The sequence below is a fragment of the Protomyctophum parallelum genome, assembly GCF_964188405.1.
Source record: "Protomyctophum parallelum genome assembly, chromosome: 10".
NCBI lineage: Eukaryota > Metazoa > Chordata > Actinopteri > Myctophiformes > Myctophidae > Protomyctophum > Protomyctophum parallelum.
The window spans coordinates 3,615,041-3,640,281 of NC_139704.1; the positions used below are offsets into that span (position 1 = coordinate 3,615,041).

Consider the following 25,241-nt stretch of genomic DNA (forward strand, 5'->3'; position numbering starts at 1 on the left):
ACGCATGTGTTGCAACATGACATTGATGTCGGTAGTTCCCCGCCAATTAAACAACACGCATATCGCGTTAATCCTGAAAAAAGGCAACGTCTCCAAAAGCAGGTGAACTACATGCTGGAAAATGGCATAGCTGTACCTAGCATAAGTGCTTGGAGTTCACCCTGCCTTTTGGCCGCTAAGTCTGATGGCTCGGATCGGTTTTGTACCGATTATCGAAAAGTTTACCTAGGATCGATGATTGTGTTGATAAAGTTGGCTGTGCCAAATATGTCACGAAACTCGATCTACTAAAAGGATATTGGCAGGTGCCATTAACACCTAGGGCTCAAGCTATATCCGCCTTTGTGACCCCTGACGCTTTTCTAGAGTACACGGTAATGCCGTTTGGTGTTCGAAACGCTCCAGCAACGTTCCAGCGTTTGGTCAACACCGTTTTGTCGGGTTTATCGGGTGTCGAGGCTTATTTGGATGACATTTGCATTTATTCCACTACGTGGGATGAACACATCCAACAACTTCGTGAAGTATTTGGCAGGTGGAGTGAGGCAAATCTCACTTTAAATCTTGCCAAATGTGAGTTCGGGCAGGCTACAGTGACATACCTCGGCAAAATTGTGGGTCGGGGTCAAGTTAGGCCTGTACATTCTAAAGTGGAAGCCATCCTCTCGTTTCCTCATCCTGTCACTCGCCGTGGTCTAATGCGGTTTCTAGGAATGGCAGGATATTATCGAAGTTTCTGCAAAAACTTTTCTGCCGTTGCAGCCCCGTTAACCGACTTGTTGAGCCCGAAAGTACGCTACAAATGGTCTCCGAGCTGTCAGCATTCGTTTGATTGTATTAAAGCCTTGCTAACTAGTGCTCCAGTTCTTGCAGCACCGGCGTTCGAGCGGCCATTTAAACTCGCTGTGGATGCATGTGATGCAGGGGCGGGTGCGGTCCTACTACAAGATGGGGATGATGGGATTGAGCACCCGGTCTCGTATTACTCCAAGAAATTCAATCGGCATCAACGTGTGTATTCCACAGTGGAGAAAGAAGCGCTAGCGCTTATTTTGGCCCTAAAGCATTTCGAGGTTTATGTGGGTTCCTCCAGTGAGCCTACCCTCGTCTTTACTGATCACAACCCTCTCGTTTTCCCTGAACCAAATGCGGAACACAAACCGAAGGTTAATGAGGTGGTCTATCTTTATGCAGTATTTCAATGTGGAGATCAGGCATATCCGTGGCAAGGATAATGTCCTGGCCGACACATTGTCACGCTCTTTCTCTGATGAGTGAATGACCTCACGTTGCACTCCCGGTATTCACCATCATATGGTGGGGGTGTTGCGTGTGGCCATGACATCACTCACACACACACACACACACTCAGTCATTCAATCATTGTCTGTGCTAATTCTCTGTCTCTCCTCCCTACTCAGACTGACACACCCAGACTGGCATACCTGCAGCAGATTCCCCTAATTGTCCTCTGCTGCAGCCCTCTGCTATAAAAGCCAGCCAGCTCAGGGTCATGGCAGACACAGACCCAGCAACAACTCAGTCCACACTATGTCAATCCTTGTTTTGAGTTTATCTTAATTTACTTTAGTTTGGCCTGGGGATGGCCGGCAGTCTTTGTTTTCGTTATTAGTTAGTTGGTTGTAAGTTAGGGGAGGGGGGAAACAGCTTCGACGTCCCTACAGGGGGTGGCCTGGGCCCCCCCTCATTCTCCTGTTTTGGCCGGCATCTCCAGGTCTTCCTTTGTTCTAAGTTGGTAAAGTACCACTGAAATCTATATTGTTTGATATTTTGGTTGCTCACATGTACCCAGTGATTTGATCCCTCTGTGGGGAAGTTGGTTAATAAAAACCGTTAAACTTGTGATTTTGTGATGTCCTTCCTTTATGTTGGGGTCTCCAATTCGAGCCACTTGTTGTACTTGCATACTTTGTTTGGAGACCGTAACAGGGTTAATATGCTGCATTACTATGTGGGTGTATTCAGTGTGTCATTCGCTGACGTGTCAGTCAGCTGACCAATTGGCCGGGGTATTTAAGCTCACTAGACCTCATGCTTCTTCCTGCCTTCCTTCTGCATATGGTTCCTGGTTCCTGGTCCTGGTTTGCTCCCACCGCCACCCCAGCACCACCGGTGGGCTCTGTTATTTATGTTCCCCATGGGGGGGTTGTTATTGTTTAAAGTCTGCATACTGTATGCGCGGTTTGCGTATCCGTGTGCCTGGTGTAGCCGGTGTCATTGATATCAATTGGATCTTTCCAAATGCGATGTATGCGTGCAACATACGTGCACTTTGTAAAGCCTGGTGTAGCTGTGCGACTTACTGTAAGCAAGCTATAACACAAGTTGTTACCTCAAATGCATATAGTATCATCCTATATCATCAGTCTAAACAGTATGATACAATATCAAATTAAATCAAATCTGTACATGTACTACACACACTATAGGATGCCAGTTCAACAAATGAACCTGGCACAGCTGTTTTACAGTCCATACAATGCAATTTAAATGACATCTTAACCCATTCTGAACGGGAACCCACTTTGGTGTTAGCATCATGTTATGCTTTAGCTATTGAAAAATCGAAGACATTTTTAGAATCTGATCTCAGGTCAGAATGGGTTAATCAGACCAGTTTGTGTCCAGCGGAAACCTCGTATGAATCTGATCTCTGGTCAGAATGGGTTAATCAGACCAGTGTGTGTCCAGTGGAAACCTCGTATGAATCTGATCTCAGGTCAGAATGGGTTAACCGTTGCAAAAGCCTTCATGTTCATAGAGGCGCCGCTAAGGCAAGTGCTACGGTGTGTTTGTGTGTGTGTGTGTGTGTGTGTGTGTGTGTGTGTGTGTGTGTGTGTGTGTGTGTGTGGGATTGATTGGGGTGATGGGGAATGCATTCCTCTGCATTTGATATTCCAATGGTCATTAATTTTTATGGCCACTGGGGCCATTATTTTAATCTTTTTGACACAGAGAGAGAGAGAGAGAGAGAGAGAGAGAGAGAGAGAGAGACAGACAGACAGACAGAGAGATACCTGCGAAGGTGTCCGGGACATAGTCTTTGACCTCTATGTAGACAAACACAGCGGGAAGAATCAGGGATTGGTTCTTCTCGCTCCTCAACCCGATGTAGCGATAGCCTACGGCAAGGAAATAAATAGCACAAACATTATGCATGGTGCATACTGTACTGTGTGGGTGGTGGTGGCATGTCAGAGAACTGATGGAGATAAACAAGAATATTCAGTACACAATATTTTCATGGTAGAATGTGTTTCAAGGACCTCTTCTTCACACCCATTTTTAACCCATTTTGGTGTTATGTTATGCTTTAGCTATTGAAAAATAGCAGATCGACAAGCACAGAGTAGCGCGCTACGAGCTTGTGGGTCTGCTATTTTAGAAAAATCGAAGAACGACTGACAGAAACATTTTTCAGAAAACTGATTTTTTTTCCCCCGACGTCAAGCCTAAATGGGTTAACCCATTCTGAACGGGCACCCATTTTGGTGTTAGCATCATGTTATGCTTTAGCTATTGAAAAATAGCAGATCTACAAGCTCATATCGCGCCACCGAGTGGCGCGATACGAGCTTGTAGGTCTGCTATTTTTGAATGATCGAAGAACGACTGACATTTTTTAGAATCTGATCTCAGGCCAGAATGGGTTAATCAGACCAGTGTGTGTCCAGTGGAAACCTCGTATGAATCTGATCTCAGGTCAGAATGGGTTAACCTGTCTTCATAATAAATGGTCCTCGCTGATGCTCGTGATAACATGGCACCATTTCTGTCTATTTATGTCTCAGAGGAGGGCTGTCGACAGTTCAGAAACATCTCTACCAGAGACGTCGTCGCTAGGCCGGTTTCAACATTTCAAACAACGATTTCAACGTTTTGTTTTTCATTTAGCGCAAGAGCATTACTAATAATAACACAACATTACATTGTGTTTGTGCGTGTTTATTTAACTTTCTTTTATATACCGGTAGTCTAAATACAGTGTAAATACTGCCAGAAGTCACCTATACAGTATTTGCGTCTCTTGTTAGGTACAGTCTCAAACGTCCCTAGAGCCATCGCCATGTTCTTACATGCAAACATGCCCTGTCCCAGCATGATAGAGCATATTCACAATCATTAGTACTGCAATGCATTATGCATTTTAGCAATGTTGTTATCCCATTCTGACCTGAGATCAGATTCATACGAGGTTTCCACTGGACACACACTGGTCTGATTGACCCATTCTGACCTGAGATCAGATTCTAAAAAACGTCAGTCGTTCTTCGATTTTTCAAAAATAGCAGACCTACAAGCCACCGAGTGGCGCGCTATGAGCTTGTAGATCTGCTATTTTTCAATAGATAAAGCATAACATGATGCTGACACCAAAATGGGTGCCCGCCCAGAATGGGTTAAAGTCATATCTAACCCTGCAGTGCAGATACACTGTTACGTGTATTTTTCAGAATGGACAAAATGATGATATATTTTTAATACAGAATGAGATCATATCAACATCGGCAATGTCGGATATCGGCACGTCACTTTGTGCCGCGCTGCAGGAAGCGGCCTCAGGTCTTACTGGGTTAACCCATTCTGACCTGAGATCAGATTCATACGAGGTTTCCACTGGACACACACTGGTCTGATGAACCCATTCTGACCTGAGATCAGATTCTAGAAATGTCAGTCGCTCTTAGATTTTTCAAAAATAGCAGACCTACAAGCTCATATCGCGCCACTCGGTGGCGCGATATGAGCTTGTAGGTCTGCTATTTTTCAATAGGTAAAGCACGACATGATGCTAACACCAAAACGGGTGCCCGGTCAGAATGGGTTAAAGCTGAGCTTTTCATTTCGTTGTACCTTAAGGTATACAATGACAATGAATTCAGATGCTGGGTCAGAGTCTGGATTTAGTGGGCTTTACTCCTCACTTTAACAGAATAAATCGTCACTGGTGTTCAAGGGTTACGCGTCCCACAGATAAATTAACAGATATATTAACCACCTGGTCGTCACACAGATAAATTAACAGATACATTAACAGATACATTAACTACCTGGTCTAATGGCCGACACTGGAATGATTCTATGACCGATGAACTTCCCCCCTTCTTCAAAAGCTGCAATTCTCAGAGACGCCAAGGTTGGGAGAATCACCTGGCAAAGACATGACATCAGCACTTACAGTAACAGGGTTAATGTAGTACAGTCATGTGTAAGAAAGGAGGGCTCTGAGGAAAACAAGGTTGGGAGAATCACCAGGCAAAGACATGACATTAGCACTTTAATGTAGTAAGTCATGTGTAAGAAGGGAGGGCTTTGAGGAAAACATACATACCATACAGTTATTTTGTGTGGTGGAAAAACGGCTTGATATTAAAATGTTTCAACGGTTCATATTTTGTCAATACTTTTTGACGGTGTAAACATTTTCATCAGTTAAATATTTCTAAAATCCACGGAACACTTTCGACCTGACCTCCCAATTTAGGCATTTCATCATCCCATATTAAAATGACCTTGAGGCTGGTTCGACCGCAGAGCACGGACGTCACAAAAGAAACATCCGGACATGTGATGAGGCACATGTCTGGATCCCTGTTGCTATCACAACACCAGGGACCACAGGCCCCTTGGTGGACAGCAGCTGCAGTGACAGCTAGTTAACTGCAGAACTACGGACAGCAATAACGTTACTTCAGGACCATGGACAGCAGCTACACTTACTTCAGGACCACGGACAGCAGCTACACTTACTTCAGGACCATGGACAGAAGCTACACTTACTTCAGGACCACGGACAGAAGCTACACTTACTTCAGGACCACGGACAGCAGCTACACATACTTCAGGACCACGGACAGAAGCTACACTTACTTCAGGACCACGGACAGAAGCTACACTTACTTCAGGACCATGGACAGCAGCTACACTTACTTCAGGACCACGGACAGAAGCTACACTTACTTCAGGACCACGGACAGCAGCTACACTTACTTCAGGACCACGGACAGCAGCTACACTTACTTCAGGACCATGGACAGAAGCTACACTTACTTCAGGACCACGGACAGAAGCTACACTTACTTCAGGACCACGGACAGCAGCTACACTTACTTCAGGTCCACGGACAGAAGCTACACTTACTTCAGGACCATGGACAGAAGCTACAGTTACTTCAGGACCATGGACAGAAGCTACACTTACTTCAGGACCATGGACAGCAGCTACACTTACTTCAGGACCACGAGCAGGTGTGAGCATTCGATCTGCATGCAACTTGGCACAAACATGGCCACAGGTGCACTGTTATTTCATTCCGCATCAAACGTGGCACAAACACTGTTGCACAACATGTGTGATGAATAATACAGTGCGGAAGTGATCGTTTTCAATAACGCAACGTGCTGCTGCCTTCTGCAGTGCATGTGCAATTTAGAAACAGGTGCTACGCAGGACCGGTGAGTGATTTCCAACGAGCGCTTCCAAACGCCAACGCTACATGCTGCTCAATGTTTTGCCACTCAGTCTAGATGAGGGGGCGTGTGCCTGTGGAAAAGTGATGCTCGTGTATTCTCTCTATACATGTACATCACAATGAAAACTGTTAAGGTTCAAAACACATAGACACTATGCCCATTTGCTCAGACATTAGGTAGTAATGTAACATCCTCCATTGATTGTCAATGGGAATTTTAAAAGTTTGTGAGCATACAATAAAAGCTGGATATAGGAGGGGCTATGGCGCCTCTCAAAAAGAAAGAAAAACAGTTACCTTTTTGAAGACGATGTGCTCCTCGTCCCAGACGGGGTTGATGGCGTTGCTGTTCTGAGAGGTCTTGGTCTTCAGGGCTTTCCTCCTGGTGTCGACAGGCAGTCCAAACATCTCCACCTCCACGTAGACGCCCACCCTGCGCTCGCTCAGGAGCTGCCCCGAGATCACCTGCCAGGTGCCGCGCACATGCACACACGCACACACGCACACATGCACACACGTGTTTCAGAAATCGCTTGCGCTGCCAGCCTGTGTAATATCTGCTATTATTGAACAGCCAACATATAAATGGATGAAAAGGTTAAAATGAGACGACTAAAATTAGAGGACTCTTCTGGTTAAACCCATTCTGACCGGGAACCCATTTTGGTGTTGGCATCATGTTATGCTTTAGCTATTGAAAAATAGCAGATCTACAAGCTCATATCGCGCCACCGAGTGGCGCGATACGAGCTTGTAGGTCTGCTATTTTTTAGAGCGATTTGAGAGCGACTGACATTTCTAGAATCTGATCTCAGGTCAGAATGGGTTCATCAGACCAGTGTGTGTCCGGCGGAAACCTCGTATGAATCTGATCTCAGGTCAGAATGGGATAAATAAAGTTCACATACTGTACATGCATGTATGCATACATGCAAACATACCGATGCACGCACGCACGCACGCACGCACGCACGCACGCACGCACGCACGCACGCACGCACGCACGCACGCACGCACATACCTTAACAGACAGAGTGTTGGCCACAATGCCGTCCACCGTGGTCTCTGTGAAGGGGTCAAAGTGTTTGTCCGGTCGTCTCATGAACTCGGGTTTGAGTCTGTAGCCACTGCGACCGTTGTACTCGTACATGAAGAGGTTGAACTGCATGGACAGATCTGGTGCAACAAGTACATGATTAGCACCGCTGAACTAAAGTACTCAAACAAAACAAGTACATTATTAGCACTGCTGAACTAAAGTACTCAAACAAAACAAGTACATACTGTATAGCACCGCTGCACTCAACCTCAGTACTTTCGTTAAGTCAGTGGTTCCCAGACGTTTTAGCTCAGGACCCAAAAGAGAAATTAGACGTTTGCCCAGGACCAAAAAATAATAATATTCGTGAAAAGAAAAAACGTTTTTTTGGGGGAACGTTTTTTGCCCAGGTCCCGGCCCAGTGTTTTGGAACCAGTGATTTAAGTCAAAGTACAGATACCCTGCTCACTCTACTTAATACTACAAACAAGCGACATATTTATACTCTAGTTCCGGTGTTCTCAATGTTTTTGGCTGGAGACCCCCGGAAAATGCTTTGGCCATGTCTGGTAGTTAACCCATTCTGACCTGAGATCAGATTCATACGAGGTTTCCACTGGACAACACACTGGTCTGATTAACCCATTCTGACCTGAGATCAGATTCTAAAAAATGTCAGTCGTTCTTGGATTTTTCAAAAAATAGCAGACCTACAAGCTCGTATCGCGCCACTCGGTGGCGCGATATGAGCTTGTAGATCTGCTATTTTTCAATAGCTAAAGCATAACATGACACCAAAATGGGTGCCCGTTCAGAATGGGTTAAGTAACTAACTTCCTACCTATAGTCTGGTAGTTAAGTGACTAACTTCCTACCTATAGTCTGGTAGTTAAGTGACTAACTTCCTACCTATAGTCTGGCAGTTAAGTGACTAACTTCCTACCTATAGTCTGGTAGTTAAGTGTCTAGCTTCATACCTATAGTCTGGTAGTTAAGTGACTAGCTTCCTACCTATAGTCTGGTAGTTAAGTGACTAACTTCCTACCTATAGTCTGGTAGTTAAGTGTCTAGCTTCCTACCTATAGTCTGGTAGTTAAGTGTCTAGCTTCCTACCTATAGTCTGGTAGTTAAGTGACTAACTTCATACCTATAGTCTGGTAGTTAAGTGACTAACTTCCTACCTATAGTCTGGTAGTTAAGTGTCTAGCTTCATACCTATAGTCTGGTAGTTAAGTGACTAGCTTCCTACCTATAGTCTGGTAGTTAAGTGTCTAGCTTCATACCTATAGTCTGGTAGTTAAGTGACTAGCTTCCTACCTATAGTCTGGTAGTTAAGTGTCTAGCTTCCTACCTATAGTCTGGTAGTTAAGTGTCTAGCTTCCTACCTATAGTCTGGTAGTTAAGTGACTAACTTCCTACCTATAGTCTGGTAGTTAAGTGTCTAACTTCCTACCTATAGTCTGGTAGTTAAGTGACTAACTTCCTACCTATAGTCTGGTAGTTAAGTGTCTAGCTTCCTACCTATAGTCTGGTAGTTAAGTGACTAGCTTCCTACCTATAGTCTGGTAGTTAAGTGTCTAGCTTCCTACCTATAGTCTGGTAGTTAAGTGACTAACTTCCTACCTATAGTCTGGTAGTTAAGTGACTAACTTCCTACCTATAGTCTGGTAGTTAAGTGACTAACTTCCTACCTATAGTCTGGTAGTTAAGTGACTAACTTCCTACCTATAGTCTGGTAGTTAAGTGACTAACTTCCTACCTATAGTCTGGTAGTTAAGTGTCTAGCTTCCTACCTATAGTCTGGTAGTTAAGTGACTAACTTCCTACCTATAGTCTGGTAGTTAAGTGACTAACTTCCTACCTATAGTCTGGTAGTTAAGTGACTAACTTCCTACCTATAGTCTGGTAGTTAAGTGACTAACTTCCTACCTATAGTCTGGTAGTTAAGTGACTAACTTCCTACCTATAGTCTGGTAGTTAAGTGACTAACTTCCTACCTATAGTCTGGTAGTTAAGTGACTAACTTCCTACCTATAGTCTGGTAGTTAAGTGACTAACTTCCTACCTATAGTCTGGTAGTTAAGTGACTAGCTTCCTACCTATAGTCTGGTAGTTAAGTGACTAACTTCCTACCTATAGTCTGGTAGTTAAGTGACTAGCTTCCTACCTATAGTCTGGTAGTTAAGTGACTAACTTCCTACCTATAGTCTGGTAGTTAAGTGACTAACTTCCTACCTATAGTCTGGTAGTTAAGTGTCTAGCTTCCTACCTATAGTCTGGTAGTTAAGTGACTAACTTCCTACCTATAGTCTGGTAGTTAAGTGACTAACTTCCTACCTATAGTCTGGTAGTTAAGTGACTAGCTTCCTACCTATAGTCTGGTAGTTAAGTGACTAACTTCCTACCTATAGTCTGGTAGTTAAGTGACTAACTTCCTACCTATAGTCTGGTAGTTAAGTGACTAACTTCCTACCTATAGTCTGGTAGTTAAGTGACTAACTTCCTACCTATAGTCTGGTAGTTAAGTGACTAACTTCCTACCTATAGTCTGGTAGTTAAGTGACTAACTTCCTACCTATAGTCTGGTAGTTAAGTGACTAGCTTCCTACCTATAGTCTGGTAGTTAAGTGACTAACTTCCTACCTATAGTCTGGTAGTTAAGTGACTAGCTTCCTACCTATAGTCTGGTAGTTAAGTGACTAACTTCCTACCTATAGTCTGGTAGTTAAGTGTCTAGCTTCCTACCTATAGTCTGGTAGTTAAGTGACTAACTTCCTACCTATAGTCTGGTAGTTAAGTGACTAACTTCCTACCTATAGTCTGGTAGTTAAGTGACTAGCTTCCTACCTATAGTCTGGTAGTTAAGCGCCACCAGCTGGCAGCCAGCGTTCCAGAAGAGTTGAGGCATGTAGTTGGAGGAGTCCACTCTGGTTCCTTTGGGGTAAATACGACTCAGCTGGGACTTATTATATCTGGTGGAGAAAAGGTCAAGGAACGTGTACTGATACCATTCATGCTGCTAACGCTGTGAGCGATTCCCAACCCGAGGGCTGTGAAGACAAGGCTAGTCGGTACACAATAGTATTGATTTTGACAGCAAACTTTGATTAGATTTTGGTTTTAGTCAGTCTTTTGAATACAATTCCATATTCTATATTTAATATTTTAGTCATCTGAAATAAGTCATAGTTTTAGTCATCATAGCTTAGTTTTTATTTCGTTTTTGTTTAGTTTCGGTCACCGAAATAGTTGGCCAAATTTAGAGCACTCAGTAGCCAAAAGTAAAACCAAATCTATTCTGTGTACTTCCACTGGCTGTTTGAATGACGCTCATCAAGCTGATTGATGTCAAGACAGAGGACCGGAACCTTGCACGGTGTGCAAATGACCTAAACGAGTGAAGAGGAGGCAGTTGCCATGGTACATGATAGTTGCCGAGGCAACAGTTGTCAAGGATACTCCACAAACTCCACCGGTGACTTGGTGAGATGCTCCAGAGCTTTGGTCTCCACAAAGGACGACATGTGGTGATAGCGGACAGCCTCTACACGCACGCACGCACGCACGCATGCACGTGTGCACACAAACACACACACACACACACACACACACACACACACACACACACACACACACACACACACACACACACACACACACACACACACACACGATTGTCAGTGCATTGCCATTATACCATGTGTGTGTGTGTGTGTGTGTGTGTGTGTGTGTGTGTGTGTGTGTGTGTGTGTGTGTGTGTGTGTGTGTGTGTGTGTGTGTGTGTGTGTGTGTGTGTGTGTGTGTGTGTGCGCGCGCGTGTGCGTGTGTGTCTCCTCCTGGCTCCCCTGCTCAGGTTTGGCTCCAAAACGATGGAATCAGAACTGACCGTCGTAGATGAAAACCCACCTCTTCAGATGTTACTTAGATGGATGTACATTTTATGTAATCATATAGTACTCTATAGTGTATACACATACCGGTATAGTTTAATATTCCACGGTTCTTATTTTATGTATGATTCTTGATGACTATTTTTATGTATTTGATGTATTACCATGATTTTGTCTTGCTTACTGTAAAATCGCTCTGGATTAACCCATTCTGACCGGGCACCCATTTTGGTGTTGGCATCATGTTATGCTTTAGCTATTGAAAAATAGCAGATCTACAAGCTCATATCGCGCCACCGAGTGGTCGCGATACGAGCTTGTAGGTCTGCTATTTTTTTTTTTATCGAAGAATGACTGACATTTTTTTAGAATCTGATCTCAGGTCAGAATGGGTTCATCAGACCCAGTGTGTGTCCAGTGGAAACCTCGTGTGAATCTGATCTCAGGTCAGAATGGGTTAAGAAGTAAGAACGTTTGCTAAATGACTACATTGTAAATTGTGTGAGGCCGTGACGTGATGTTTCTTACTCTTGGAAGCTTCAAAGGAGTTGAACTTGGTCGGCTGCACATAGTTGACCAGCGTGGACATCTCTTCTGTGGCCACGGCTTCACGCTCTGCAGAGCCCTGCGCTCAACAGCATCGACAACAACAACAAGATGAACTCTCCGCAGAGCCCCGTGCATGGTCAACAACATTACAACAAACATTCTACAAATGCCTTCTAAATTATAAAAACAGTAAACGATAAAAAAAATCACATTCAGACTGATTCACTGATTTATACGGGACAACGATGTTAGGGATGTGGTCATGATGGGGATCGGGAATCTGTCTCGTCTGAACTGTGCTTGTAGATCTGCTACTTTTGCTGTTTTTGACAGGGGTTGACACTAAGGTCACAGACGGATCCGTCTCCTCTCAAACGAGCAATTGCCCGTCGGTCAACCTGAAAGCAGACTCCACCTGCCCAACCGTTATATTGACCTGCCAGGGGCAGGTGGGCAACCCTCAGTGAGTCAAATGAATGCCAGCTGAACAAATGGAATCACACAAACCAGGGTGCCATGACGCCATTAACTCCATCTCTACCGCTAGCTGTTAGCATAAACCCCAGTTCCATTAACTCCATCTCTACCGCTAGCTGTTAGCATAAACCCCAGTTCCAGGGGCCAGCATACGCATTCACTTTAACCCATTCTGGGCGGGCACCCATTTTGGTGTTAGCATCATGTTATGCTTTAAGCTATTGAAAAATAGCAGATCTACAAGCTCATAGCGCTCCACCGAGTGGCGCGCTACGAGCTTGTAGGTCTGCTATTTTTGAAAATAATCGAAGAACGACTGACATTTTTAGAATCTGATCTCAGGTCAGAATGGGTTGATCAGACCAGTGTGTGTCCAGTGGAAACCTCGTATGAATCTGATCTCAGGTCAGAATGGGTTAAAAAGTCAGAGTTTGTCCACCCCCCCGCCCCCCTCTAGTATCATTGGAACACATGGCACACATTCTTTACCTCTCGTCAGAAGCGTTTACATGGCGGCAGCGTCGCGGCACAAAGGGACAAAATTTAATCCGAAACGTGGACGGCAGAAAATCCACCACAAGGACAGCGATCCAAGAATCCGAGTTATGGCTGGTTTGAAAATCATCTTTTCAACTGCTTTGCCCTGTGGATATATTTGCAATCCCATAGTAGGAACAGTGGGGCGTTGCTATATGAACCGGACCAATGTTAAAGGCTTCCTTCCGTAGGCCTCAACCATTATATACTTTGGGGTACGTATATATACATTTTTTTCTTTTTCAAAATGTCTTGAAAATAGCAGATCACAAGACGTGTGCGTTGTGAGCTTGTATATAGATCAAATCTAGATCCAATAAAAATGTAATCAATATAATAACCAAGGTCTAAACACGAACGACAAGAGTATAAAAACACAATAGAGAGAAGATGAGCCTGTATACAGAATCGCCACTGACCTTTTTACCATCGTCATCTTCATCGTCATCTTCTTCGTCACTCTCAGCCTCTATTTCTGTGTGAACAAAAATAAGCAAATGAACAATTCTTCCTGTATGCTGTCGTAGAAATTTAGATGTAAACATTTAACCCATTCTGAACGGGCACCCATTTTGGTGTCAGCATCATGTTATGCTTTAGCTATTTAAAAATAGCAGATCTACAAGCTCGTATCGCGCCACCGAGTGGCGCGATACGAGCTTGTAGGTCTGCTATTTTTGAATAATCGAAGATCGACTGACATTTCTAGAATGTGATCTCTGGTCAGAATGGGTTAATCAGACCAGTGTGTGTCCCAGTGGAAACCTCGTATGAATCTGATCTCAGGTCAGAATGGGTTAATAATACCCCTTTATAAAAGAGTATCTCCTCTAAGTCACTGTTTCACTCTGTTACTGTCCCATTTGTTGAACTGATAAGGCTCATGTCTTGAGGCTATGTTGGGGGGCTGGCTGTTGTGCGAGTGAAAGCTATAAAGGCTGTGATCCTATATGTAACTCTGGGAGTCAGACTGGGGTTTCCATGCGTGAACAGGTCGTGTGAGTCTTGGCTCTTTACTCGAGTAAAATCCTCATACTTCCAAACTCTGAATTCTTGTGTTGCCTCATTATTACGTGTATTGTCTTTCTGAGCATGTGTCCTACAGACTGCCTTAACCCATTCTGACCTGAGATCAGATTCATACGAGGTTTCCGCCGGACACACACTGGTCCTGATGAACCCATTCTGACCTGAGATCGGATTCTAGAAATGTCAGTCGTTCTTCGATTTTTCAAAAAATAGCAGACCTACAAGCTCGTATCGCGCCACTCGGTGGCGCGATATGAGCTTGTAGATCTGCTATTTTTCAATAGCTAAAGCATATCATAATGCTAACACCAAAATGGGTTCCCTATAGAATGGGTTAACAATACTCCAAATGTGTCTGTGTTCAAGCCTGCAGGCTTAGACACTCACACAGATGAAACCACGCAGCCTTTCCCGAAAAGAAAGGCAGGAAAGACACCATCGATAGTAAATACATTCAATTTCAACGTGCATGAATTGTGGGGGTAATGAAAGGAACGCTATCTAATCAACACTCACATTACTGTACATTGATTATAGGTATTATGTCTCTGAGGAAGACCGCGAGATGGAAAACGTCAGTGATTTCTTGTACTAGCGCGGCAGCGCCTGACAGAAAAAGGCTTTAACCCATTCTGAACGGGCACCCATTTTGGTGTCAGCATCATGTTATGCTTTATCTATTGAAAAATAGCAGATCTACAAGCTCATATCGCGCCACCGAGTGGCGCGATACGAGCTTGTAGGTCTGCTATTTTTGAAAAAAATCGAAGAACGACTGACATTTTTAGAATCTGATCTCAGGTCAGAATTGGTTCGTCAGACCAGTGTGTGTCCAGTGGAAACCTCGTATGAATCTGATCTCAGGTCAGAATGGGTTAACTGTCCGAGCTGCTCCAGTGTGTATCCCTTCTGTATAGTTTGTATGTCTTTGTGGGGAAATTAGCCTCGCATTGTCTCGCACTATACTGTACAGTACACAAAACAAATCAATGATTGATATTAATCCATATAGGCCTGACGTCGAAATAAATAAAAAGTCTCCTGAAAGAATATTATATTCAAAGATTTGTGCAACATTTTCACGATCTTTCATCTTCCACTCGGTGGCGCGCTACGAGCTTACGTAGATCTGCAAATTTTCAATAGCTAAAGTATTACGTAATGCTTAGTTAAAACACCAAAAGGGGTTCTCGCCCAAAAATGGGTTAAAGGTAGGGTAAGTGGTTTTCTTTGGTTAAAATAAGTGTTAAAAAGCTCTATATTGTGATAGTATTAAACAGAAAATGCATTTTCAGGTCGGAATGGCAATTTTGTCCAATCGGGATGCAGTCAGGATACAGATTAACTGACCGGGCTCAGATTAATTCTGACCGGGCACCCATTTTGGTGTTGGCATCATGTTATGCTTTATCTATTGAAAAATAGCAGATCTACAAGCTCATATCGCGCCACCGAGTGGCGCGATACGAGCTTGTAGGTCTGCTATTTTTTGAAAAATCGAAGAACGACTGACATTTTTAGAATCTGATCTCAGGTCAGAATGGGTTCATCAGGACCAGTGTGTGTCCAGCGGAAACCTCGTATGAAACTGATCTCAGGTCAGAATGGGTTAAACACACGGAATTGTAAGTGACGACACAAATAAATGAGCAGACACAATTGGAACTGGAACACTATGCAAATTAAGCTGATATGGAGCTACTCTCTCCTGATTGGCTGAAATTTTGTCACCTACCATATAGTTACTGAACAAACACTGTATAGCAATCATTACTATCAAAATATAGTGATTTAACCTTTTAACAAACAACTTTTAGTTTTAACCAAAAAATATCAATTACCCTACCTTTACGTTTGCGTGCGCGCAATCGCACATACACATGTGTGTGTGTGTGTGGGGTTAGAGTTCTGTGAGTCTTACCTCCTGGGTTGTTGCTAGGAGACGAGGAGTCGTTGCTCTGATTGGCCGCCTGGTCTGTCAGTCTCCTGGTGTCCGGGGCGGCAGGGGGCTTGTGGGATTTCTTGTTCTTGATCAGAATCTTACCCATGAGCTCCTGAGGGCTGGGCAGTGGAACACCTGACTCCAACTGCACATATGCACGCACACACACACACGCACAAATACACATGCACGCACATTTAACCCATTCTGACCTGAGATCAGATTCATACGAGGTTTCCGCTGGACACACACTCGTCTGATTAACCCATTCTGACCTGAGATCAGATTCAAAAAATGTCAGTCGTTCTTCGATTTTTCAAAAAATAACAGACCTACAAGCTTGGTGGCGCGCTACGAGCTTGTAGATCTGCTATTTTTCAATAGCTAAAGCATAACATGATGCTAACACCAAAATGGGTTAACCCATTTAGGCCTGGAAAAAAAAAAGACTTCTGAAAGAATATATATTGAAAGATTTATGCCACATTTTCACGATTTTTCAAAAATAGCTAAAGTGTAACATAATGCTTAGTTAAAACACCAAAAGGGGTTCCTCCCGCCCAGAATGGGTTAAGGATAAATCAATTGTAACTCCAACCCTAACCCCTAAACATATCCTCTAAATCAGTTTTCAACCAGCGGTCCTTGAGGGGGTTCCAGGTGGTCCCCAGCTAACTGAGGTAGAGTTGGTACCTACAGTAAGTGGATCTTTATACATCTTAAGGGCACATTTGGTTTCAGTTTACACTGCATTACTTCTTTAGTTCTTTCTACACAACAGAGAACGTAGAAGACATTGTATTCTGATACGTTTGCTTGTTATCTCTTCGATGGTACCACATCAGTACAGCATGGACTTGTGGGCAAAAGACACATTCTTACATTTTCGTCTGAGAGGTTAAATAAATACCATCAAATGGTGATCCGTGGCTCAAATGGCAAATAAATGATGGGCCTTGATATGAAAACGGTTGAAAACCACTGCTCTGAACGCCTGAACCTAAACTCCAATACCTTCCTCAATCTGTTTCCCCTAAAATGGGTTTTAACTATAAAACAACCGTTGCTCTTGTGAGGTGAGGACCAGGAAAATTGTCCTCACAATGTCTAGTTCTCAAATTCTACAATACACACACACACACACACACACACACACACACACACACACACACACACACACACACACACACACACACACACACACACAATGGCGGGCTGGAGCCGTGGGCGTGGAAACGTGGGTGGAATCCAATCGACCCCTTTGGTTAGCATCTGCTGCTTTTTCACTTGTGCAACCAGAAAGGTGGCAGGCATTAACGGCTTAATGAAATGGCCTTTGAATTCCATGCCCCACTGAGCAGAATAATCTCTATTATAATGATGATTATACAGTATGTATATTCACGTATTTATCTAAACACTGTATCCCAGTGATTCTCAACCTCTTTTCAGTTTGACGTTGTCGCTGTCGGGGAAGCAGCACGTGTCGAGCTTGTACATCTGCTACTTTTACTTTAGCTTTTATTATTTTAACCCATTCTGACCGGGCCACCGAGTGGCGCGATACGAGCTTGTAGGTCTGCTATTTTTGAAAAATCGAAGAGCGACTGACATTTTTAGAATCTGATCTCAGGTCAGAATGGGTTCATCAGACCAGTGTGTGTCCGGCGGAAACCGCGTATGAATCTGATCTCAGGTCAGAATGGGTTAATCCTGAAAAGTAGCAGTTTTGGACATACAGTTCCACCCGACTGAGACCATATCTATCCACATGCCTATTGTACTGTACTGCCCCCCCCGAGTTTAGTCTTAGTCGACTAAATATACTGTACTTACAGGGTATTTGTCCAGTGGATCTATCAACAGAGCCTCTCCGAAGATGGAGCGGCAGTATTCAGCCATCTTAGCCTGCTGCTTCAGACTGACAGACAGACATAAATGTATCATGTCTTAGCCTGCTGCTTCAGACTGACAGACAGACATACATGTATCATGTTTTAGCCTGCTGCTTCAGACTGACAGACAGACATAAATGTATCATGTTTTTTTGTTCAAAACCTTTAAATAATAGTTTACACAGTGATATTGACAAACAGTAATTTAAAGTACACCAACAGAACACAATTGATTGATTGATTGTTAAAATGTGCTCTGAAAATGCACCTGGCAGGCAGTCAGGCAGGCACTAGGTAGCAGGCAAGCAGGCAGGCAGGCAGGCAGACAGGCAGGCAGGCAGGCAGGCAGGCAGACAGACAGACAGACAGACAGACAGACAGACAGACAGACAGACAGACAGACAGACAGACAGACAGACAGACAGACAGACAGACAGACAGACAGACAGACAGACAGACAGACAGACAGACAGACAGACAGACAGACAGGCAGGCAGGCAGACAGACAGACAGACAGACAGACAGACAGACAGACAGACAGACAGACAGACAGACAGACAGACAGACAGACAGACAGGCAGGCAGGCAGGCAGGCAGGCAGGCAGGCAGGCAGGCAGGCATGTAGGTAGGTACTCACGAATCCACATGGTTTTCAAAAGACAGTATGACAGGGAAGGGAGACGTCTTGAAAGCACATATCGCGATGGCTTCAATCACTTCCTGAAAGAAAAAAAACATGCGATGAACATGAGCATTTAAAACAACACTAAAACTAAAACATTTCAAATGACTAAACCTCACCTGTGGAATCAACTTCCAATGGAAGTTAGACATGCTACCTCACTGGGCACTTTTAACCCATTCTGACCGGGCACCCATTTTGGTGTCGGCATCATGTTAGGCTTTAGCTATTTAAAAATAGCAGATCTACAAGCTCATATCGCGCCACCGAGTGGCGCGATACGAGCTTGTAGGTCTGCTATTTTTGAAAAATCGAAGAGCGACTGACATTTTTAGAATCTGATCTCAGGTCAGAATGGGTTCATCAGACCAGTGTGTGTCCGGCGGAAACCTCGTATGAATCTGATCTCAGGTCAGAATGGGTTAAAACTATAGGATGGCTTTGGCTAATGTTTGTGCTCATTTGATTGCTTTAATTTGTTCTAAATTGTAATTGGTTTTGCTGTTTTGTATTTTATACTCATGTGTTTTTTGCTTTTGTGATTTGTTGTCATTTGTGTTTGAAGCACTTTGTAAACTTGCTTTTGAAAGGTGCTATATAAATAAAGTTTATTATTATTATTATTATTAAAATGAAATGGAATTTTATTCAAAAGACCGTGACCAAACATAAATCAAAATGTGCTCTAGAAATCGTCGAAAACCGAAATGTCATGACAGCGTGTCAGCCCCCCCTGGGCTCACCTTGAAGGAGATCTCAGAGGTCGTGGGCTCACCTTGAAGGGGATCTCAGAGGTCGTGGGCTCACCTTGAAGGAGATCTGGGAGGTCGTGGGCTCACCTTGAAGGAGATCTCGGAGGTCGTGGGCTCACCTTGAAGGAGATCTCGGAGGTCGTGGGGCTCACCTTGAAGGAGATCTCGGAGGTCGTGGGGCTCACCTTGAAGGAGATCTCAGAGGTCGTGGGCTCACCTTGAAGGAGATCTCAGAGGTCATGGGCTCACCTTGAAGGAGATCTCAGAGGTCGTGGGCTCACCTTGAAGGAGATCTCGGAGGTCGTGGGCTCACCTTGAAGGAGATCTGGGAGGTCGTGGGCTCACCTTGAAGGAGATCTCAGAGGTCGTGGGCTCACCTTGAAGGAGATCTCGGAGGTCGTGGGCTCACCTTGAAGGAGATCTGGGAGGTCGTGGGCTCACCTTGAAGGGGATCTCAGAGGTCATGGGCTCACCTTGAAGGAGATCTCAGAGGTCGTGGGCTCACCTTGAAGGAGATCTCGGAGGTCGTGGGCTCACCTTGAAGGAGATCTGGGAGGTCGTGGGCTCACCTTGAAGGAGATCTCAGAGGTCATGGGCTCACCTTGAAGGAGATCTCAGAGGTCATGGGCTCACCTTGAAGGAGATCTGGGAGGTCGTGGGCTCACCTTGAAGGAGATCTCAGAGGTCATGGGCTCACCTTGAAGGAGATCTCAGAGGTCGTGGGCTCACCTTGAAGGAGATCTCAGAGGTCGTGGGCTCACCTTGAAGGAGATCTCGGAGGTCGTGGGCTCACCTTGAAGGAGATCTCGGAGGTCGTGGGCTCACCTTGAAGGAGATCTCAGAGGTCGTGGGCTCACCTTGAAGGAGATCTCAGAGGTCATGGGCTCACCTTGAAGGAGATCTGGGAGGTCGTGGGCTCACCTTGAAGGAGATCTCAGAGGTCGTGGGCTCACCTTGAAGGAGATCTCGGAGGTCGTGGGCTCACCTTGAAGGAGATCTGGGAGGTCGTGGGCTCACCTTGAAGGAGATCTGGGAGGTCGTGGGCTCACCTTGAAGGAGATCTCAGAGGTCGTGGGCTCACCTTGAAGGAGATCTGGGAGGTCGTGGGCTCACCTTGAAGGAGATCTCAGAGGTCGTGGGCTCACCTTGAAGGAGATCTGGGAGGTCGTGGGCTCACCTTGAAGGATATCTCAGAGGTTGTGGGCTCACCTTGAAGGAGATCTCAGAGGTCATGGGCTCACCTTGAAGGAGATCTCGGAGGTCGTGGGCTCACCTTGAAGGAGATCTGGGAGGTCCTGGGCTCACCTTGAAGGAGATCTGGGAGGTCGTGGGCTCACCTTGAAGGAGATCTCGGAGGTCGTGGGCTCACCTTGAAGGGGATCTCAGAGGTCGTGGGCTCACCTTGAAGGAGATCTCGGAGGTCATGGTGAAGCCGTGCGTGATGACGGGCTCCTCCTCGGCGGTGCGTCCTTTCCAGACGTCCAGCTCCACACAGCGACAGCCGGCCAGCAGCACCTGTCTGTACATCTCCACCGACGAGCTCCCGGCCAGCTGGCCCGCTGAAAGACACGGACGGCGTTCAGTTCCAAGGGGGTCGTCGATCAAGCTTTATCCCATTCTGACCGGGCACCCATTTTGGTGTTAGCATCATGTTATGCTTTAGCTTTTGAAAAATAGCAGATCTACAAGCTCATATCGCGCCACCGAGTGGCGCGATATGAGCTTGTAGGTCTGCTATTTTTTTTAAATCGAAGAACGACTGACATTTTTTTAATCTGATCTCAGGTCAGAATGGGTTTAATCAGACCAGTGTGTGTCCAGTGGAAACCTCGTATAAATCTGATCTCAGGTCAGAATGGGTTATTCATAGAGCACATTTCAAACAATGGAGATTGACCAACGTTCTGTCTGTATAGTAAAATCTAAAGCATCAGAAATAAAAGTCAAAAGGGAGACATCAAAGAGGAAGGACGGACGGACGGGTGGGGAGGGATTAATGGGCTAGCTCCATATATGGAGATCTAAGGGTCTGAGGTTTGAGGTCAGATGTAGAGTTGCTGGCCAATATTGATGACATCAGGGATCTCCATATAATGGGCTTAATATTGATGACATCAGGGATTTCCATCCCTGACGACGTCACGTGATGTCACATGCTCCATCACCTGGGGTGTGACCAACACACTGACGGGAAATGCAGCAGTTCCATAGTTAACTGCGACCTTCGGTCGCAACAGTTACAAATAAGGAACGATCAAAAGCCATAGAAAAGAGATGAGTTTGAGAGGACACCATGTGGTTCTGAAACATTTTTGATCAGTATATGTACCTGTCAGATAGGTATTGATCAGTATGTACCTGTCAGATAGGTATTGATCAGTATGTACCTGTCAGATAGGTATTGATCAGTATGTACCTGTCAGATAGGTATTGATCAGTATGTACCTGTCAGATAGGTATTGATCAGTATGTACCTGTCAGATAGGTATTGATCAGTATGTACCTGTCAGATAGGTATTGATCAGTACGTACCTGTCAGATAGGTATTGATCAGTATGTACCTGTCAGATAGGTATTGATCAGTATGTACCTGTCAGATAGGTATTGATCAGTATGTACCTGTCAGATAGGTATTGATCAGTATGTACCTGTCAGATAGGTGTTGTGTGAAGAGTTGATGAAGTAGTGGGATAGGGGGAAGCTCATGTCTTCAGACTGGTCCAGCTTCTCAGGGGGGATCACTCCGTTCTCGTCACTGGACAGGTAGCTAGAGAATGCCTGGAGAGAGATGACACCTACACACACACGCACGCACACGCACACGCACACACAGAGCTTCATAAGTATTGAAAACTCTTTTTTAACCCATTCTGAACGGGCACCCATTTTGGTGTCGGCATCATGTCATGCTTTAGCTATTGAAAAATAGCAGATCTACAAGCTCGTAGCGCGCCACCGAGTGGCGCGCTACGAGCTTGTAGGTCTGCCATTTTTGAAAAATGTAAGAACGACTGACATTTTTTGGAATCTGATCTCAGGTCAGAATGGGTTAATCAGACCAGTGTGTGTCCCAGTGAAAACCTCGTATGAATCTGATCTCAGGTCAGAATGGGTTCATTTTGGATTCAATGTCCATAGGTTCCCAGGATGTCCGTAGCCCTACTGCAATACAGAAATCCTCAGCATCAAGGGTAAAATTCGGGATAAGCCTCTGTGCGTGTGTAGTGTGTGTGTGTGTGTGTGTGTGTGTGTGTGTGTGTGTGTGTAGTGTGTGTGTGTGTGTGTGTGTGTGTGTGTGTGTGTGTGTGTGTGTGTGTGTGTGTAGTGTGTGTGTGTGCGTGCGTGCGTGTGTGTGTGTGCGTGCGTGCGTGTGCACCTTGCTTCAACAGTGCTGTGTCCTGCTGGTGTCTCTCCATCAGAGCGTGGGTCTGCGCAGGTCTCAGGGGAGGGTAGAGTATCTCGTTCAGACGAGGGTCTCTCTGTTTACAGTTGATGAACTCTGTCATCTGGTCTATTGACAGCATGCCGTCGTCACCTCCCCTGCAGGACACAACACAACCAACCACAATGGAGCATAGAGGTCATGCTGTCTCCTATGGAAGCATGTCATGCACCTGAAGAAGCTTCATGTACATTGGCTATTTCCGGTTATTCGTTATTTTAAGATTAAAGATTTTGTTTTCCTTTAATCCATGACTGCACGAGAACAGGACAGGACAGAACAGGACAGAACAGGACAGAACAGGACAGCACGGGTCAATAAATACTACAATCCTATGATGAAGATCTTCACTCAACCAGAACTGACAATTCCACTGAATCTATTCCACAAAACTGAAGAAAAAAAACATAGGACGAAGAATCCTAGAGAAGAGAGGAGAGGAGAGGGGAGGGGAGAGGAGAGGAGAGGAGAGGAGAGGAGAGGAGAGGAGAGGAGAGGAGAGGAGAGGAGAGGAGAGGAGAGGAGAGGAGAGGAGAGGAGAGGAGAGGAGAGGAGAGGAGAGGAGAGGAGAGGAGAGGAGAGGAGAGAAGAGAAGAGAAGAGAAGAGAAGAGAAGAGAAGAGAAGAGAAGAGAAGAGAAGAGAAGAGAAGAGAAGAGAAGAGAAGAGAAGAGAAGAGAAGAGAAGAGAAGAGAAGAGAAGAGAAGAGAAGAGAAGAGAAGAGAAGGTAGTCAAAGTACTCAACCCCAGTACTTGAGTCAAAATATAAAAGATATACACAGCTTAAACAATAGGAAGTAGAGACACACACACACACACACACACACACACACACACACACACACACACACACACACACACACACACACACACACACAGCCCTAACAAAATGAACTTACTGCAGCTTAAAGACGCCGTTGAGCTCAGGTCGAGGACACAGACAGTCCAGAAAGCTCCTGTAGGCCTCCGGAGAGAAGTCTTCAACTTTAATACTGTCACCCTGTCACATACACAACATGTCAACTACAGTAAGAAACATAGGGAATAATACGATAAAAAAATAATGAAATACTGTTGTTCTAGGGCTAATGTTCCCCCCAGAATAGGGATGCTAGGGTTCAAATGTTGTGACATCTAAGTAACAATGTAACTCAGATGACGTAGATGAAAAGGTTATTTACAGGGATGACCTGAGCCAAAAAATGTTTGAGAGGGTTTATAATGCTAACATACCCGTCCGTGGGGCAGTCTACAGCTCTCCAGGGTTAGGGTTTATAATGCTAACATACCCGTCCGTATGGCAGTCTACTGCTCTCCAGGGTTAGCGTTAGGGTTTATAATGCTAACATACCCGTCCGTAGGGCAGTCTACAGCTCTCCAGTGTTAGCGTTAGGGTTTATAATGCTAACATACCCGTCCGTAGGGCAGTCTACAGCTCTCCAGTGTTAGCGTTAGGGTTTATAATGCTAACATACCCGTCCGTAGGGCAGTCTACAGCTCTCCAGTGTTAGCGTTAGGGTTTATAATGCTAACATACCCGTCCGTAGGGCAGTCTACAGCTCTCCAGGGCAGTCTCCACTCTCTTCCTGTCTGAGGAGAACAGACGAACGATGCTGCAACGAGTCATAATGAGCACACAGCGTTACTAACGAACCAGTGTCCATTTTTCGACTAAAACTATGACAAAGAATGTTAGTCGACTACTTTTTCACAGACGAAAACTAAACAAAAAAAGCTACAATGACTAAAAGTGTGACTAAATATACTGACAATTCTGTCAATACAAAGAATATATAGACTAAATGTTAGGGAGGGACCAGTGGAGAAGAGATGCAGTAGAACTAAAAGACAAGTGATTGTATACTTGGGTGCACTCCCATGTTGCGCAAAACTAAATGGTATTTCATTTTATTATTCAAAAGACTATGACTAAAACTAAATCAAAATGTGCTGTCACTGGGCTAAATACATAGAACATGGGGCCCTTTCACATGAAAATGTTGTGCTCTAGGAGGCAGTGGTGAACACAAACTTACTTCTTGACTGGAATCTTCCCCTCTGGGTTTGGCTGGAGAGTTAACTTCACATACCTGGAATACAAACAAAATTTGTTAAGTTGTCATAAGAATAACAATTAATTTCAACATGGGAACAGATAAATTAAAAAATACATTTCCGTTTGCCTTTTAGGCCATGTAACAAAAATCATAAAAGTATAAAGTAAAGCCCCGTACAAGTATCCATAATTCAGATCATTTGATAATAATAAACATTGCATTATAATTATTGTAGTTATTTGGAGGAATGGATATTATATATAATATAATACTTTATATAATAAAATAATTTATTTGTTGAATATATTTTATCCTATTTAACCCATTTTGGGCGGGCACCCATTTTGGTGTTAGCATTACGTTATGCTTTAGCTATTAAAAAACAGCAGATCTACAAGCTCATAGCGCGCCACCGAGTGGCGCGCTACGAGCTTGTAGGTCTGCTATTTTTTTTTAATC

General features: G+C 44.5%; 1 protein-coding gene across 1 annotated transcript in view; it reads right to left on the minus strand.

The window, feature by feature from the left end:
• LOC310865294 (1-phosphatidylinositol 4,5-bisphosphate phosphodiesterase beta-1-like) overlaps nucleotides 1-25,241 on the minus strand; it is a gene marked incomplete at its 5' end in the record, with an annotated part of 55,195 nt that overhangs the window by 15,381 nt on the left and 14,573 nt on the right. The window contains 17 exons of the mRNA XM_083774319.1: nucleotides 3,039-3,143; nucleotides 5,073-5,172; nucleotides 6,791-6,958; nucleotides 7,515-7,669; nucleotides 10,380-10,504; nucleotides 10,992-11,076; nucleotides 11,951-12,047; nucleotides 13,405-13,460; nucleotides 15,936-16,101; nucleotides 17,793-17,877; nucleotides 18,489-18,571; nucleotides 20,687-20,844; nucleotides 21,934-22,080; nucleotides 22,662-22,825; nucleotides 23,625-23,725; nucleotides 24,263-24,338; nucleotides 24,762-24,815. Of these exons, the coding sequence (XP_083630445.1) occupies nucleotides 3,039-3,143; nucleotides 5,073-5,172; nucleotides 6,791-6,958; nucleotides 7,515-7,669; nucleotides 10,380-10,504; nucleotides 10,992-11,076; nucleotides 11,951-12,047; nucleotides 13,405-13,460; nucleotides 15,936-16,101; nucleotides 17,793-17,877; nucleotides 18,489-18,571; nucleotides 20,687-20,844; nucleotides 21,934-22,080; nucleotides 22,662-22,825; nucleotides 23,625-23,725; nucleotides 24,263-24,338; nucleotides 24,762-24,815 (1,925 nt within the window). The remainder of the gene's footprint in view (nucleotides 1-3,038; nucleotides 3,144-5,072; nucleotides 5,173-6,790; nucleotides 6,959-7,514; nucleotides 7,670-10,379; nucleotides 10,505-10,991; nucleotides 11,077-11,950; nucleotides 12,048-13,404; nucleotides 13,461-15,935; nucleotides 16,102-17,792; nucleotides 17,878-18,488; nucleotides 18,572-20,686; nucleotides 20,845-21,933; nucleotides 22,081-22,661; nucleotides 22,826-23,624; nucleotides 23,726-24,262; nucleotides 24,339-24,761; nucleotides 24,816-25,241) is intronic.